The sequence below is a fragment of the Dreissena polymorpha genome, chromosome 15, assembly GCF_020536995.1.
Source record: "Dreissena polymorpha isolate Duluth1 chromosome 15, UMN_Dpol_1.0, whole genome shotgun sequence".
NCBI classification, from domain to species: domain Eukaryota; kingdom Metazoa; phylum Mollusca; class Bivalvia; order Myida; family Dreissenidae; genus Dreissena; species Dreissena polymorpha.
The window spans coordinates 41,889,289-41,908,737 of record NC_068369.1 but is presented as its reverse complement, the minus strand read 5'-3'; the positions used below and the strand labels follow the sequence as shown (position 1 = coordinate 41,908,737).

The following is a 19,449-nucleotide window of genomic DNA, read 5'->3' as shown; positions in this document are numbered from 1 at the left end:
ACACACACACACAAGATAACGGCAATATAATTTCCCCGTTTGCAGATTATATTGTGTAAAACTGAATTCAGTCCATTTGGCTAAACATTGTTCAAATGTTGTTAAGCGGCGAATGGCTTCTCACGTGAATATTGTGGTTTACACGGCTATCACTTTCTTAATTTAACGGGATACTTCAAAATGTGTTATAGAATAGTATTTGTAATTCTTTGTGTCATTAATATAAACTTAATTGACTGTAAACGGAATGTTTTCCCATGTGGGCCGAGGTATGCATGTGCATGTGAAAACAACACTGACAACGGAATGGCAATGGACTGTGAGGGCAGGGGTGACCTGAGGCTGTCGGAGATATGTTTTGACATTTCCAGCAAGGGATTTGCATCCGTGGTTCTAAGGGCAGGAAGAAACAATTTGGGAAACGTCATTGCTTCGGACCTTAAAGGATGTGAAAACCTTACCGAATTATACTTAAATTTTAACCAAATATCGATCGTTGAACAGGACACTTTTCAGGATTTCCATCAATTATTCAAATTAGATATATCCCGAAATTTGCTACCGGTGTACAGCGGAAACTGGAATTCATATTTTCTACCGAACACATTAAAGACGCTCAAGGTTCATGGATGTCAACACATAGTTTTTCTAAATGCTTCATTACCTGACTTTGACGATCAGAAAAACTTAAGCAGTCTCACAATGGATGGCTATCCAAATGTCTTGTTCAACTTTTCAAAAATAACACAACTTTCTCTTTCGGGATTGAACTTCCAAACCTACTGTAACCTCTCCCGAATAGACAACAAAACGTTCTCGCATTTGAGATCGCTCAAAGTTCTCAACATATCTGCATGTGGAATCGATAGCATCACAGCAGGAGCCTTCGAACATCTTCACGGTCTTGAGGTTCTCGACCTTTCTTACAACCGACAGCTGGGGATGAAGGCATTCGCGAACATAACGTATGGCTTACAGTTTTCGATGATCGGCTTCTTGAACGTATCCTTCGTTTTAAACACATTTGGAATTGGCATCGAAGTTACTGTGTCGGATCTGTGCTACTTCTGGAACACAACAGTTGAACATTTTGACATATCGGGGAATAGAATCGAGGTTATTGAAACAAATGCTCTTATACTAATTCCGCACTCGATGAAAACACTACGCATAGATATGAACAAATTCACGTTTGGTCCATATTTACTGCAACTCGGCTGCATGAAAAACGTTCACACAGCGGTTGGTTCATATTTAAATTACGCTTTTAATCCCATAATATATACCGCTGAGCACGTTAAGGATTTTCATAGACCCCCAATCGACATGGGTCAGAACTCGTGTTTTTATTGCAATAAATCGTTTTTGAAAGAAAGGGCAAAGTCTTCCGAAGAATGTCTCTACTTTGAACCTGATTTTCACAACGTTTATGATGGTCCTCGGTTACCAGTTAAATTGGAGAACGTTATTTTCAATGACTGCAATTTTTTTTATAATTTTATTTTAGACATACAATTTAATTTCGAGCAAACTAATAATTCAATCCGGTTCATTGATATTTCGGGAAATGTGTTTAAGTCGTTAACAGGATATTTTGGTCATCTTCCTTATGTGGAAATTTTCAATATATCTCGCTGTTCTATTAAAACAATCGGACCCGATACTTTAAATTTCACATCATTGAAAGTTTTAAGACTCTCCCATAATGAATTAGGTTCTCAAATGGCGGATCCAAATCGATCAAATATATTTGATAAGCTGCAATCTCTTCAGGATTTAGATCTTTCGTTCAATGGGATAACAGTACTGTTTTCACCGACATTTGCAATGTTGCATAGTTTGATACGTGTAGACTTGAGTAACAACAATATTGAACGTTTCGAAATAGGAATTAATATGTTATCCAATCTTTTGTCATTGAACTTGTCTGTCAACTCGATACATACGCTTTCTATTAGCGTACAGCATCAACTTGAATCGAATGAAAACATAAATTCTACGTTTTTGGTGGACTTACAAAATAATTCATTAACATATGATTGCAATAATCAAGACTTTCTACACTGGTTGTTGAAACATAAAGATAACATGTTTGGATTTGATAACTACAAATTCGTTACATCAGACAATAATGTTTTGAATTCCAAAAAGTTTTGCGAAGACATTGGAAACCTTGCATCTAGGTGTCAATCATACACGGTTGTCATAGCTATTTGTTGCATAGCCATGGCGACATTCATTTCACTAGTTACTGGAGGAGTTATATACAAAAATCGATGGAAACTTCGTTACTTTATGTACATGTCAAAGAAGAGATATTTTGGTTACAGAAGGTTGCCGGATTATACTGTCATTGAGAACTATAAATATGACGCGTTTATCTCCTACTCTGAAGACAATATACGTTTCATTCGAGACGAGTTCATACCACGAGTCGAGACAGAACACGTGTTACTTTGCATTCACCAGCGGGACTTTCTTGCTGGGAACGCAATCTCAGACAACATCATAAATGCTATCGACAGCAGCAGAAAAACGGTAGTTATATTGTCGAATTCTTTTCTGAAGAGCAAGTGGTGCATGTACGAGTTTAACATGGCGCGAATGGAGAGCATATATTCTAGAAGTGATAACGTGTCTCTTGTTATAGTTATGATAGAACAAGTGCCCCATAGCGCTATGCCGTTGGAAATGGTACGATGGATACAGGACAATAATTACATAGAATACACAACGGATCAAGAGGGCAACACACTTTTTTGGGAAAAACTTCATAATGTTATTAAATCATTGTAAAAATTACTTTTCTTTTACTTGTTTCTAAAACAAAAGCATGGATGCATGGTCTTTTTCTTTTTAAAGTCATAGGCCGGAGTGCATATTTCTTTGAATCATTTTGATGTGTTTTCATTGATTATAACTATGAACAAATATATGTAGCTAGCGTTGATATTAATATTGTGTTTCGCTGTTGAAATGAAGATTGGAGGTTAAGTTTAAACATGTATTTGCATGATGAACAGACAACATGAATTATGCATTTTTCTACGTGCTTTGTTGGGACTATCAAATCATCCCATATACTTTCTATTGCAATACGATTTTATAAATTATTTACGTTGTTGCATTGTGGTAGCGACAAAAAATCAATATTAGATTTATGTAAATGACATATTATTGAGTATAAATGAGTAATTTTTTCTTTAATCTTTCACATTACACTTACGTATTTCAAATTCCAATCCATGACACGTAACTTTAACTTTCTTGAGTATATATTTTAATTGTATTGTAAACAACGACATGCATATTTGTACCACTGTTAGTAAACATATAGATAGGTGCAACTCCTTATTTTTATTTAGATCAACAATCATAAGTAAAATGTTAATAGTATTTGTGTAAATTAAATATACTTTAAATGTTATATTTCTGATCGCTAAGGCCACAAACAATTAATAACATTTTCGTCAAATTTACCACTTCTTGTAATTGTCATACAAAGATATTATTTTGCCTCGAACCAATGTTCTTTTTCCATTGAAAATAGTCGTGGTAGTTTTTTTTAATGAATAAACGCAATGATACGTGTGCATGCGTTTGTATTGAGAAGATATTAATTTCATTATATAAAGCTGTTGGGCGAGAATCTGTGGAACAACTGATCAAATTTTTTTTAATTGTCGGTATACAGAGAACTCTCTTGAGAACTTTTAACAGATTGATCACTTATAACTTATAAGTTATAAGTCAGTGCTTACATGTGAAACTTATAAAGTAACCATTCCGGAATGGGGTCAGATTTCTTTTCAGGTAAATACTGGAGAAGAGTAAAGGTTGGCCGTTTTGAAAAATCATTTAAATTTGTCAAAGATGTACTCGTTTTATCGATAGTATCGCGGTTTACTTGTTATAAATGTGTGTGTGTTTAACATATTAAAAAAGATTCTCATTTTTGCTTGCAAATCCTTATCACATGTCTTATGTCTACAAGTAAATTTACATAAAGCCCTGATCTTAAAAAATGTTCGGTATTTTTGTTCAACGGGCGGTATTTCTGGTATTAATTGTAAAAACGTTGACTTTGACCGACTCTTGTCTGCGTCATCGGACAATGATTATTGTTCTGCAGTTTTTCCTCCGCAACTGTTTAAAGTTTTATTTGAATGTATAACTGACATCTCGCCAAATGTCAATCAAATTCTTATCCAAATATAGATCTACCAATCAGCGACCTGTCCGCCATTTTCTAGACAAGCCGTAGGGCTTGTTCTCATTTATTCAACGAGTTTCGTTTATTTTGTTTGAAAAAAAGGAAATAAAATATAAAGAAACGGTGTTATTCAGGTTTATGTAACTCGGACAGTCGGTATACAGATAGATAAGTTAGAGGAATTTAATTTATACAATTTCCAACGCTGAAAATGTGGTCTTGACAAGTGCGAGTGGAAGCTGCAATGTGTAAAATAACCAAATTACAAAAATCCCCCTTATAGAATTTTTTTTTTTTTAGAAACTGAAAATGTCATAAAAGCAATATTAAGTATGAATCATATCACATTTCATTTAATAGATTGCTCATTTATAAGTCAGTGCTTACATGTGTTACTAATAAAGTAACCATTCCGGAATGGGGTCATATTTCTTTTCAGGTAAATACTGGAGAAGAGTAAAGGCTGGCCGTTTTGAAAAATCTTCTAAATTTGTCAAAGATGTACTCGTTTTATCGATAGTATCGCGGTTTACTGGTTATAAAGGGACCTTTTCACCAATTTTCGCATACATGTATTTTAGTGTGTCATTAAATCCTTTAAATTGATAATTGTAAACATTTGAACTGAAAAGCTCCAATAAAAAACAAACAAGAACAAAATTAAAGAAAGCAAAAAGTGATCATAAACGCGGCTCGAATCACTGACTTTGGCGTATATTATACTTTATGAATCTGTATTAAGAAAACTGAGTGCTTTTGTCCATGCCGCATTTTTAGTTAGATCTGCGAACATGTATGTGCCCTTTTGATGTATCTTTGCCTATAAACTAGTTGAAATATTTAAAATGCTGCTGTTCCTGATTTTGTATGTGAATGTATAATGAGTGTTTTGTGCGTTCTTGCTTACGCCTTATAAGCTTTGTTTGTGGAGTCAGTGTTTATTACAAATAACGCATTATGTACTGATTAGTATGAGAACTCCTCTTAAATTAAATGTATTTCATGTTTGTCATCTATCTATGTATGCTGCCGACTATGTGACTTGGCTGTACACTCAGAATTTTGCGTGAGTTCTTGTTTTACTCTCTTTAGGTTTTGTTATGTAGAGTACTTGAACGATAACATTAATGCAATATGTATTGATAAGTATGAGTACTCCTCTTAAACATTATTATTACGGTTAATATGTATTTCTTGCTGTAAAATACTTATTGACACTACTTATGAAATTATTATAATTTCACGTGCTTGAATTAATTATGTGCATATGTTTATTACTGTAAATATTATATTGTTTGTACTAAAATGTGTCCACATGGGCCATTGGCCTTCTGGAAATGATGTAAATAAAATCTAAAAAATCTAAATCTTTATATCAGCAATCCTCGTAGTGTCACAAAATATAACGATAGTAACAGAAATCTCCAGATTATATATTTTAGAGCATGGTAAATGTTCAGTTGTACTGTTTCCTTGCAAATAAAATAAATACAACGAAAATTCGCGAATCTGAAACGTTTTTTTTTTAAATAATTTTGTCAAATAAGCAAAACGCTTTGTCAACAATCAGTCTGTACTTAAAACAGACTGCGATTATGGTAGTCATATTGAATTTCATTTTTATAATATGCCGTTCAACGAACACATTTTAAGACTTGCCCCTTAAATCATTTCAGATATTGATAGAAGACGTAATGTCTTCTGTTGCATGCTGTCTATTGACTATTGAGTAGGACAAGAACCGCGCATACTTATGTTGTTGTTGTTCTTCTTTTGTGTATTCAGAAAAAAACTATAAAGCATAATGTTTGAAATGCAGTAAACTGTTTAAGTGTTCTTGCTTCTGAGTATGTCTGTCAATTAAAACGATTTGAAAGTTTAGCTGTTACTTTTTTTCATATTATCTCTTCATGTTACGTATATTAATAAAACATTTTACATTTCAGAAAATGCTCCTGCAACATAAGGGATTCAGATTTACGTGACAAAAAAAATGACAAAACACGAAAAATTTACTATTCATTATTCTTAGTACTTAGTAGATTTTTTATGAATTTGAACCCGACTTTTTGCCAAAAAACGCGATGTAAAAAATATCGCTTTGCTACATAGACCTCCAAATCTGTTCCATTTAATTGATTTAGAACAATCTCTGTAAAGGCAGCTTTATAACTCAAATATTTGCAGCAAAAGGTGTTTTCTGTATATAACCTAAACATTGATATTTGCTTTCATAATCAAAATTATATTGCTATTTAATGATTATGTTGTTTTACATGTGTGTGTGTGTGTTTAACATCTTAAACAAGATTCTCATTTTTGCTTGCAAATCCTTATCACAAGTCTTATTTGTACAAGTATATTTATATAAAGCCCTGATCTTAAAAAAATGTTCGGTATTTCTGTTCAACGGGCGATATTTCCGGTATTAATTGTAAATCGCCGGCTTTGACCGACTCTTGTCAACGTCATCGGACATTGATTATTGTTCGGCAGGTTTTTCTCCGGAACTGTTTCATTTGAATGTTTAATTGACATCTCGCCAAATGTCAATCAAATTCTTATCCAAATATAGATCGACCAATCAGAGATCGATAATTCAAGCGCGCTGGTTGCTAACGACCTGTCCACCATTTTTTAGACAAGCCGTAGGGCTAGTTCTCATTTATTTAACGAATTTCGTTTATTTTGTTTGAAAAAAAGGAAATAAGATATAAAGAAACGGCGTTATTAAGGTTTATGTAACTCGGACAGTCGGTATACAGATAGATAAGTTAGAGGAAATTAATTTATACAATTTCCAACGCGGAAAATGTGGTCTTGACAAGTTCGAATGGAAGCTTCAATGTGCAAAATTACCAAAATACAAAAATCCCCCTTATAGATATTTAATTTATTTCACAAACTGAAAATGTCATAAAATCAATATTAAGTATGAATCATATCACGTGTATGCGTAATTTAATAGGGATTAATGGCATTTGAGTAACTTAACGAAATCAAATTTATAAATCGCTTTTCATGTCAGAAACAAGTGAAAACTATTTAATGTTACTATTTTGATAAAAACTTATCAATGCCGCCGTTTTGTTGTTTTGCACTTTCAATTATAATCATTGATAAGCAATGTTTAATATTATTCATATCACTTTTAAACGTGATAACATGGGGGATTTCGGTACCCGCTCGGCGTCAGAAAGCGTGTAAAACTTTTGCGCAATTCAAGTTAAAAAGCGCTATTCGTGTCAAATACATGTGGAAAAAATGTTTCGTTAGCATTTTCGTAAATGACATGGGTACATAATAGTGTAGAGGTGTTCATTTATTACTAACACCATTTCACGTATTTACAGGTTAGAATATGTTAAGCGCGCAAGCGTTTAGGAGCGTGTGTAAAGTTCCGAAATACCCGGCCGTTATACTAATGTTCCTTATAAACTTAACGTTTTGTGCATTGACATAATAAATGTATGACACAACCGTCTTTTACCAGTGTTAAAGAGGGTGAAAAAATCCATAAATATCATATGGAATATCGCGTAATCTATATGCAATCTATAGCAAAAAGCAGCCACTTTGGTGTTGCTTGTCTATGGATAGTAAGTTGGTTCCTTTTTCCAAGTTCCATATTCCTTATTCGAATAAGGAACTGTTCCTTATTCCTTATTCACGCGTTACATATTTATTATAGGGTTTTTAAAGAACAATAATTCAATTCTTTTTGATGTCAATAAAAAAAAATACTTGAATTTATTTACTTTATGTATTACGTTACATATTCACGTTTCGACTTCGCGCTTGCATAGGATTTCTTGTTTAAACCGATCCGGTATTTTCTAATTCGAATACTAACTTCACACCAACAAAACCTAAAGCATATACTATTATTTTACATGTATGTAATATAAAAGTGAAATATTGTACATTTAAACATGTTTGTTTTTTATTTATAATCCAGTTCCTTATTCGCGGCTGAATAAGAAAAAAGGAACTGGTTCCTTATTCCTTTTTTAAGCCGAATAAGGAACTGGCATTTTCTTTCTTAAACATCAAGCAAATTTGTCCAAAGTTACATATAAATGAACATATTATTTATATATTGGTTGTACATGTAAAATACTAATTGCAATATATTTCTACTAAGTTTTAAAGGGACTGTAAACCACGACGACGAAGAAAAGAAAAGTTGTAAAATATCGTATTTTTTACAATTATTAGTTTATATTGATTAAAATATTACGACTGGTATATTACATTACTTGAAGAAAGTTCTTACTTTAAAAGATGATAATCCAGTTCCTTATTCGATTTGAATAACGAATAAGGAATCAGATCCTTATTCCTTTTTCGCACTGAATAAGGAACTGTGTTATTATTAAATAAAACTAGGTATTAACATATTGCATTAAATATTTTAAACTTCGAACCTACATAAACCATGATTTTCATCGACATTTAATATTATATGGTTAATTTCAATTTATGTTTGAGTAAGGCAATACCATTTCCTTATTATCGTCTTCATAATACTTGTTTTCAGCGTGTATCGTCACATAGAATATAAAAAGAATTCCGACAGAATACGTCCCTATAACATACTCATGCTTAAATAACCAACACTACATCTTAAATATGACATATCCGAAAGTGATTGTCCGAAATACAGGCTTCCGAATAAGGAACTAACTTTACGCCAATTCTTTATTCAGAGGCCATAATGTCGGATATTTAAATTCGGATCATTCTAGAAATGCACAGCTATATATTCGTTATTATTGGCTATTTTTAATGTAATGTTTTTTTATTTATATGTCTGACAGTTCTTAAAAGTTTTTTCTGACCCTACCTTCTAGAGAAAACTTTCCGATAGCTGAATACCAGTCATGATTAAGCTACCCCATTCTGTTCTTACACCTAAACTGTTACTTTACTTTAAACTTTAAACATATTTTATTTCCAGATAATGACATTATACAAATATATACATTGGTCCATACATACAAAATGGAAAAAGGGTTAGACCTGAAGTTCTTCAACATTATCGGGGGTCCTTCCCTTGCGATGGTTTTAACATGTTGAAATGGTGACAGATTTACATAAAATATTAATCATGTCATTTACACAGTATATACACTTGGGAACATAAATCTCAATAATTATATTTATTATATGATGACCTAAACTGTTACAAGGTGATATGATTTAGGATGAAAAGCGAGTTCAATGCGTCAACTGTTCCTTGTTCCCTTTTCAATACGAATAAGAAACTATGTTATCATTAAATGAAACTTATTAGAGATGTACTGCAAATAATGTTTTTTAATACCCAACCTACATTAACAGTAATTTTCGGTGATTTATTGGTCTCTTTGTTCCATGTTAATAGTTTCTTTAGTAGGAAAATGCCAGTTCCTTATTCGATTTAAATAAGGAATAAGGAACCAGTGCCTTGCAAAATGTCTAAAAATGGTCGTAAGGATAAACATTTTTACCAAGATTGATCAAGATCTAGTCATTAACTCTAATAACCGAGTACATGCACACCAATTGTCAAAATTCGACTTGAGAATGATAGTGTGAAGATAATCATTCTGATGAAGTGTCACTCTGCGAAAATGAGTTCAATGTGTGGCTTCTAAAGTGGTCACTTTTTTCTCAATTGTGATCTGATCACCTTAGGTTTCGACTAACGTTCGTTAATCATATTCAAACTTGGCCTAGATAATGTTAAAACAATAATTCTGACCAAAATTCATCAAGCTCGAGTAATATAAAGGCTTTTTTAAGTAGTTTTTTTTTAAATAATTCACTTGGTGATATATATTTTTTCGACTTGTGATTCGGATTCGAACTTGGCCTATATATAACCCAGACAAACACTATGTCCGAATTTCATGATTGAGCCAAAAATGGGGTCTCTTGAGTGAGTATGTGCTAGAAATCGACTAATCCAGTATGTTCAATATAAGGAATGTTATTGCATCGCGCCTTTTCATGTCTAACCAAAAAATATATTAATCGAAATAAATGTCCGATTGCACTTGGTTTTTACTGCTATCGGAATAGTTTACTGTCTGTGCCTGTACATGAACACTCCGCCAATATTATCCAATACAATATCAAAGCGCCGAAGGCACTGAAGTTGTTCGCTTTTGCATAATTTAAGACGCAACTCATTTTTCAATATTAATCGCAAGTTTGAAATCAACACAAGCCATTCACATTTATAAAGAGTGCGTCTTAACGCACGGGTCGAGATGTGTGTTCACGTTTTATCATCCTATTTATTTTATAGATATAACTTAGACAAAAATAAGAACAACGTGGCCCTTTTTGACGTTTAGAAAGCATATTAAGTATGATGAAAATGGTAATGAAAACTGAATATAAAGGCAATTTGCAATCACCATCATAATAAATTAATATTGTTTGAATATCGAATACCTATCTTACAAAGAATATAATTTTATTATGGAAATTCCTTGTTCAAAACTTTTGTTTTTTGACACCATAAACAAATTCAAAATATACAAAAACACACTTGATGAAAATAAATAAAAAATAAATCTGCGATCAATACTTTTTACTTACCTTACGAAATAGGTAGTAATAAAGACAGCCCTGTTGACCCGTACTTTGTTGTTTGTGCCTTACTTGTTACCCTAGCAGTTCACAGGGTGTCAACACCTCTGACCTAAACATGGGTATAGAGCACTGATGCGCTTTTTCGGCATAGCTGTTTTACCCTGTTTTTCACCTCAAATGACTTTTACATAACGCCAGCAGACATGCATGAATATATTCGAATATTTCATAGGCTGATTCGAGATAAAACCTCTAAACTTTGGCTACATCACTGTGTCTGTGCTCAGCGCAAAGGATGTATCACTATTCAGTTTAAGGAATTCTGGACTACTCTCTGTATGTTTAAATGACACAAATTGTGGCTCAGCTACAATTACGCGTTAAAATCAATCTAGCAGAATTTCAGGGTCAGTACTAGTTCACTAAATCGTCCGGGGAATATATAATTAACTATCGATAAACACAGATTTGCTTTCAAGATGAGAAAGCAAACAAATAGTATAACGTCACGATAAGAGGAAAATCGTTTGGTTATCCAACAACAAATGTTTGCCGTACTCGGTCAGCACGTCTAGAAATCGTTCTTATACGCCTGGATGGGCTGCCGTTATTTACAAGTTTGCTATTTTGAATACAATTTTTATTGAAAAGCATTGTGCAAAAATATGATATTTACAATTCGCGATGAGATTTTTAATGACCCTCGTCATTTGCGCCCATCATATGTATATCCCACTCAGCCTGCGCATCTCTCAGTCTGGTTAGGGGTTAGGAGATAAATAGTGAGACCATAACACATTGGGTGATTTTATAGCGAACAGCAACGCCTCTGACCAGACTGCGCAAATGCACAGGTTGGGCTTAAGATACGCTGGCCGAAACGCATAAGACCCATTTTCGCATGACGCGGCTATGAAAGTGTGATTTAAATATGTCGAAAGAAAACTGCGTGTAAATCAAATATTGACATACGATATATGTTCGATGGTGAAGAAATACGCTTATAATAAGGCATGTAAGGACACATATGATGTGCACTCCCGTAGTATAATTTTTATCTACTTACACTAATACGTGGTACTCCCGTAGTATATTTTTTATCTACCTACTTTTATGTGTGGTTTGACAATGATTAGTTGATAACACACATTTTATGCGTTGAATATGTGACTTACAAGTTAACAAACACAATAGTTAAACTTTTGTTTTAATTAAATTATTTAGAAACGAAATTGCAAACTTTATTTCAAAGTTAGCATTTACGCCGACTACCTTATATTCGGTTTTAGCGATTATAAAGCATTATTGTTGTTGTCTATTAAATACCTGTAGTAAAATTGAGGAACTCATTTTCAAAGTTTTATTAATTGAGAACTGTGAATGTAAACAAACTTAACTTTCTACTACTTGTATTGCGTTGTTAGCACCCGTGAAGACAAAAGATCGCCGCTATCTGTTGAGAACAAAATAATGTTTCCCAGGAACAGCAATAGAAGCATGCACTATGAACGAGGTTACACAATATCCCACTATAGTTGTTTATCAGCATCTATTAATAGTCTCAGATGCGGTGGTTATCATTTTTAGCGTAAGAGCAGACCGACTTGCAACGAGTAGTACTAACCTAGGTTGTTCGCAAGCGAACAACTAAAAATGCGCCGCACCAGTTTAAAATACATGTTTTAAATACATGTATGCATTAATCACATTATGAGTGTTTTCGAAATGACAGTTTTATAGTCAGGATTTCTCCATAAATGGAACTCGGGTAATGATAAAACTTGGGTTAATTGTCAGCAGGCAACGGCTTGAGTTCCCTTATTTAGTACTACATAATCGGTAATAAAGCGTGTTCCAATCTGCACTTATTTTTACAAAACTTTTTCAATGCCATTATTGAAAATAAAATAAATTTGCAAAAGTGATAAAAGATAAAAAGATCTTGTAAGTAAAATAAACTTGGGATTTCTTGATGCGCAAAAGAACCGGATCACTAGTTCCAATTGAATATCAAATAATAATGTTAATAATTCAAACATTTGTGATCTTAATCATAGCATCAATACATATAAATAGGCTGAGACGATGAGGGTTGCAAGACGAAAAAAGAAACAAACGCCGTTATTCTGAATGCTCTTTCTACCAATATGAGCTTTAGTTGATTATTGTTAAACTGCAATAGAATGTGCATTAATATTGCTTTTAAGACTATATGGGCCGTGTTCTGAGAAAACTGGGCTTAATGCATGTGCGACATGTGTCGTCCCAGATTAGCCTGTTCAGTCCGCACAGGCGAATCAGGGACGACACTTTCCGCTTGCATGGTATTTTTAGTTTCAAGGATGTCCCGCCTTACCGAAAATCAAGTTTAGGCGGAAAGTGTCGTCCCTGATTAGCCTGTGCGGACACTTTACGCACATGCATTAAGCCCAGTTTTCTAAGAAGACGACTCAAATGACAAGTTTCTTCACGAGTGTGATACTTTCGCTCTCCTTGAAAAAGATATTAAATTTATTAGAAATTCAAATGATTTAATATAAGTGTACACACAGATCAATAAATAAACATTTATTTATATTTATTTATCTAATGTATGGATGTAGTTCAAACACTTATTTTCAAGTGATACTACAATGTTTATGCCATTCAAACGTTTTTCTTAGGAAGAACGTAATTTGCTCTTACTTAGTATTTTGTAAGACGTTTAACAAGTTTATTAAACAATGCATTCAGAAGGCCAAAAGCCCAAGTGGACATAGTAAGCATTCAGTGTTTACAAAGTAAATAGTTTATGATAAAACAAAGTAATAATACATTTCATTGCAACAATACATACATGTGTAATTTAATACTAGGATCTTATATTAACACCTATCAATAGTGTATATGTAATAAGATATGTGCAATAACTTCAAATTCAAATGGAACTTATTAATTGCAACCATAAAAGAAATATATTATTATTTCATATGTTAGGACTTCATGTAAAATAATATAGTAATACTTTTGCACTAACCTCAAGTAACTACTTTCGTTTCATGAGGCACGTGTCTATAATATTTTGTTAAATAGTTAAATATTATTTAATGGCTATAATACAATGTAATACAATTCCAATGAAATAACTGCAATGTCGTAGAAGTATTTAGAAATTTATATAAAAATTGGTTCCTACAGGGGGGTTACAGTAATTTGTCGCGTCTTATGCCATATCTAATACTCCAATGTAAATATAAATTCAATACCAAACTTCATTGGTTACATAAACAATTGGATATTACAAATGCCCGAATTTTGTTTTGGTTAGTACATTAATGACCACATTCAGACGTCTTGAAATGAGAACCAATATGTTCAAACGATGGTCTAATGCACTCATACGGTTTTTAACTTAATAGTTTAAATATGTTTATGCATACACCGTTTAATTTAAACAAATATTGAAAACACAATTCATATAAGAGAGACATAGGAATAAAAGTATTAATTGTGATATTAAATCCTCTAAAATTATCCATGAAATTTCAAAACATCCGGGTCTGAGCGCCACCTAGGAAGTTGCATTGGCTCATTTATTAATTCATCTCAAAAACAAGGTGGCGCGCGTGATTAACGGCCGTGCAGCTATATTTAGCAAAACAAAGAAACATAAAAATAACCTGACATATTGAAAAAGACGCACACGCAATCTTTCAAAAATGGATTATTCTTAAGCGTGCGTTTTTTAATTGTAAAAATTAATACATGTTAATAATATAATGGTGCCTTAAAGTACATGTTCAGATGCGTTTTCAAATAATGATATGCATGATTCCATGACATTTTAACACAAACTATTTTCAAACGTGTAATAGAAAAATTAACAAAAGTTTAATATTTTTTATTATATGCACTTCTTATTAAAGTTATTTCACGTTGATTGTACTTTTATAAAGATAGCAATCGTGTATAATCATTTATTAACAAAATACTACTCAAATCGTCCCAATCATTGAAAACTTAGTTTAACCATGTGCCATGAGCAAATTCTGTTTGGACTTAAGTGAATGGTCATGTTGTAATTATGAACAATACCATATAGTATATCCAATTAATAACGTGCACTTTCAAGCTCAAGCAATATCTTGACACGACTTACTGGAAAATAATTACTATTATGTATATACATATTAATATATATCATTAAGATTGTTAAAAAGATGAACAAGAACACTTTACTACAATAACAGTGTCATGTATATTTAGTATTTAGACACAATCATAAAGCGTTTGTGCCGACGACGATGATGATGATGATGATAATAAACCATGACGAGATTATTGTGGTTTATACTCAGGCGTAAAATCATAAATCGAGCCGGGTCCCAGGCTATTTGTATTCGTTGTTTGATACGAAGTCGAAGCCGATATTACAGTTCGATCTAAATCTGAATTTCCGGTTTTGTATCATCCAATCAAAGGCAAGAAAAGAGTATCGGAAAATAAAAGAACTTTACTTCCCTAGATCTCCTGATTCGTGGACAGTTTGCTCCAATGAAAGTTACTTAGGTACAGAATATGGTGCTTTAATTCAGTTATATTAATTATTTCAAAATTAGGCTTAATTATTTTATATTATGAACAAGGTCGACAAACATGTTTGGACCAGTTCTCCTGCATGACACTGACAGACTGAATTAAAATGGCGTCGGGTGGGGAGTATTTATTTTGTGTTTTTGTTTTGCATTTGTATTCACTTGAATGTGTATTGCCTACTGTTTTAAACTCAAAGATAAAATGCAATTGATTTAAAATAATGAGAAGTTTTTTTGTGCACTGTTCAAGTCCAGCACAAAAATTCTGCCATCCTTGATCTTTCATTACTTTGGACTATTCATGTATCGTACCAATTCACCATATCAAGCGTCTCCTTGTATCAAACATTTTATTTACATTATTAGGATCAAGGCTCTCGCAATGACATCACTAGCTAAAGAAACTTCAGCGTACAGTTTATATAGTATTGACATACCTGTACGCTGAAGCCAACCTCGTATCGAAAGTCCACCAGGGTCGTAACATATTTATGTCACGCTATAAATCAAAGAAAGCTCATTTTCTTGGATACATTTCTACGTATATAGGTGAATGAGTATAAATTACTGCATCGGGGAATATTTTAAGGTTACAATATTCCAAATGCTTCTTACAATAGATAATAATAACTCTCATCAGTCTGAAATTCACAATTTTGACGCCATTGTAGCTTTGTCACATGACACTCATCAGTCTGAAATTCACAATTTTGACGCCATTGTAGCTTTGTCACATGACGAGTTTTCATTTGGATACTTTCGGATCGACCTTGACATTTTTTGCTGAAATTGTAAACACAACTTTCGTTTTCTGAAATCTATTATTTGCAATTAACAGCTTATGTCTGGTGGATTATAAGACTGATTTCAGTGTGAATCAGGTAGTTTTAAATAATATTTACCTTGATTTTGTATTTACACTACAATTTGTTTACAAAACAAGCCAGAATAATCTAAAATACCGGGAAATCTCATTATGAATTTGAAAACACTCAAGCACATGGTATGTTACTAAAATAGAAATAACGTCATATGACAGTGAAATCTCGAGAGATTCGCATTTCAAGAAAGTCTATCACATCGTGTTTTTCTTGATATGTAAGAGCAGAATATATGCACTTTAAATGTTTAAGATTGTATTTTGTAAAATAATATATCAGTTAAATGTGAAAAATGTCAATCTTTCCGATCAAGTGGTTGATTTGGGCCAATAACTGCATTTAAAAGCTGTTTTGGACCAGTCTTTGTTAACTGTCAACTTTTCGGGAATTTCTGGTTGACTTTCCTAATGGGTTTGGGCCATAACTATTAAGTTGCACCTGTCAAAAATCATAAAAAGTGACATTTAAAGTTATGGTAGCCAGAACTATGACATCACATGCATACGCCAGTCCATATAAACAGACTCCCTATGCACCCCTTCATAAACATGGGTGCAGTTCAGCGCACGGATAGCTTCACTAAACAGATGTCGTTCGAGACAAATTGCATGGTTAAAAGTCTTCCGGTTTGTGCCAGAATTCCGGTTATTCAGGGCACCAAAAGGTCGTTTTCGTAACTCATGTAAATTCGATGAGATAATTTGGGAGGGGGGTTAGGGGGTGACCCCCCTGGCATTGTCCAAGCAACACGAAACATTTATCAATCAAACAAAAATACAGAACTAAAATAGATGCTTCGTAATGCATATTGCGGAACGTGTTTTGTTGAAAGAGCTGTAATTTTGGTAAATTTACAAAAGCAGTTGCCCCAAAGAGTAATCATTCTTTACATTGTAATCCGCGCGAAAAATAAAAGGAGGCAAGTGTTTGCCACATTTGCCGTCATTAACGTCAAACGAGCGCCATAAAAAAGTTGCTTTTCAAGGTTAAACGAATACAAAAAATGAAGTTCCTTGAACAGAATTGGAGAACAAAGGTGCTAGTATTGGACGTCAAGAATAAATGACGATGTGAGTGGTTGGCTGAAGTTGCTGAACGACGATTGAATGTGGAATGAAATTTGGCGGATGGCTGAAAAAAACGGACATCCCTGGTGTATGTTTTTGTGTTCCATGCCAGTGATTTTTTTTGCCAGAAATTACAGCCGATATTCGGCTGCTTCCCAATTGCAAAAAATGACGTTTTTTCCCAAAAATTTGATTTAAATTTCCCAAAAAAAGACAAAATTTTCCCAATAAAGCCAATAAGATTACAATGTAATTTAGCAATAATTTCGAACGAGTGCAGATCAAGTTGCCGAGTCGTCGCCAAACAACAACTGACTGACGTATTTTTCGCGAATTTAACCGAATATGTTTTTTCGTTGCTATCCACATCTCTCTCTATATTGCGGAGGATACCGACGATAGTCGATGTATCCAGATTGTAAACGCCTGTTTTTACACACGCCCAAGATGGCGGCAAGCAGACGAGAAATTTGCGATGCGCGGCGATAATGATAAATAAAATTCAAATTAACAACGGATATCATATGGTTATTACGGAATAATTTAATGCGTGTGTCAATTAATGCAAAATATAACGTTTGAGATAAAAACAACAAATATTTATTACAAATCTTCACAGTGAATGTGCATCACGTAAATCAGTGTTGGGAAATTGGAGTTAGTCTACCGTTACTCACAAAGTTAATGCATTTAAGATGAGTATCGTTCAAAAATGGAAAGAGACAAACATGATATGATTTATATGTAAGTGGATCTGTGTAAGATCAGATTCATATGCATATTCTGCTTTATTATGTTTGTCACGCTTTACAGTTTACTGAAATAGCATTGAAGTGCAAGATGTTGAAAGGTATAGAAATGAAATAAATTATTTTAACTCCATATAATACATCATTAACATAGCAAGTCCACTAAAGTGTTGTTTTTTATAAATATGTGTTAAAGTTTTCACCATATGATATTTAATTTAAAAGAATACTGAATTAAATTCTCACTGTTAAAGAGGTTATGATTAAATGGTATATTTAAGAATCTATATTGATTATTGCAAGTTCAATATGAATGTGGAAGGATATTAACTTAACATTGTCTTCATTGTAAGAACACATTAAATTAGTACTTTATAATATAAAAATGCTGTAAAACATACTTTAATAATTTTAATTCTGTTCTTATAATCATATTTATAATGTTTCCCAATTTCATGGTATATCGCGCTATTTTTCCCAATTTCATGGTTTATCGCCATACATGCCATACGTCCCGATCTCAGCGGGACAGTCCCGCTTTTGGGCCCTTTGTCCCGCCGTCCCGATATGAGACGATTTGTCCCGACATTCGTAAAAAACGATGTAAGGTCTATAGGTTCCCAATAAAATTCGCTATTTAAGCTCTGTTTCGCTAACACTTAGCCCCCGCCAATCCCTTTATTGCCCCCAATTACAATCCGATTCTACTTATCGTGTGTACCAGTGTTGTTTATGACACCTTATCAGCGATTTATCGGCTAATTATTGATTTCACCAGGCATTCACACCATGGTGGTCCTCAAGATAGTGGTCGCTTATTGCTATCGATAGTTGTTTTATAATGAAATAAATGTTGAAAATGTGTTTATTTTTGTATTTGTTTGAAACGGTTTACAAAACAATTGTTTTGTAAAATTAACTCTACGTCATTAATGAGTCTTTTACATTCAATGTTTAGTTCATAAATAGCGGGATAATCCGAATGTGCAATATACCAAAATCGCAACAAACAGTCCAATAAGTGATACCCATCCTGTCTAGTGTACAGTACACTCCACGCGTTTTCCCCCAAAAACGCGCTCCCTCCGCGGGTTTTTTTCTGCTAGCGAGTGTTCACGCGGCGTTGGAAGAGCGAGGTGAACTCGATAAAACGCTCGGCGTTACGCCGCGTTCGCTAATTCCCGCGGCGTGTATTACTTTAGGCTAGTCGGTAAATGCAGACACTTTCCGTTCTAATCAGTGATCGCCGCGCAACGCCGCGTTAGCAGTGTGCTACTGGGCATGCCAAAAAATAAAAACATTGTTATAATAAATTGTTTAAATACTGTAGTACATGTATAAAAAAGATAATTGTATAGAAAATTAATACATATAAAAATT

General features: G+C 33.3%; 2 protein-coding genes across 2 annotated transcripts in view; both read left to right on the top strand.

The window, feature by feature from the left end:
* LOC127859328 (toll-like receptor 4) lies at nt 1-4,335 on the top strand. Its single transcript, XM_052396663.1, has one exon. It carries the CDS (start codon nt 181-183, stop codon nt 2,794-2,796), a length of 2,616 nt encoding a protein of 871 aa, XP_052252623.1. The 5' UTR covers nt 1-180; the 3' UTR covers nt 2,797-4,335.
* Nucleotides 4,336-15,208: 10,873 nt separating this feature from the next.
* Nucleotides 15,209-19,449, top strand: part of LOC127859327 (G patch domain-containing protein 8-like) — a 49,006-nt gene continuing 44,765 nt past the window's right edge. Inside the window, exon 1 of the mRNA XM_052396661.1 lies at nt 15,209-15,346. The gene's annotated coding sequence lies outside the window, so the exon portion shown is untranslated. The remainder of the gene's footprint in view (nt 15,347-19,449) is intronic.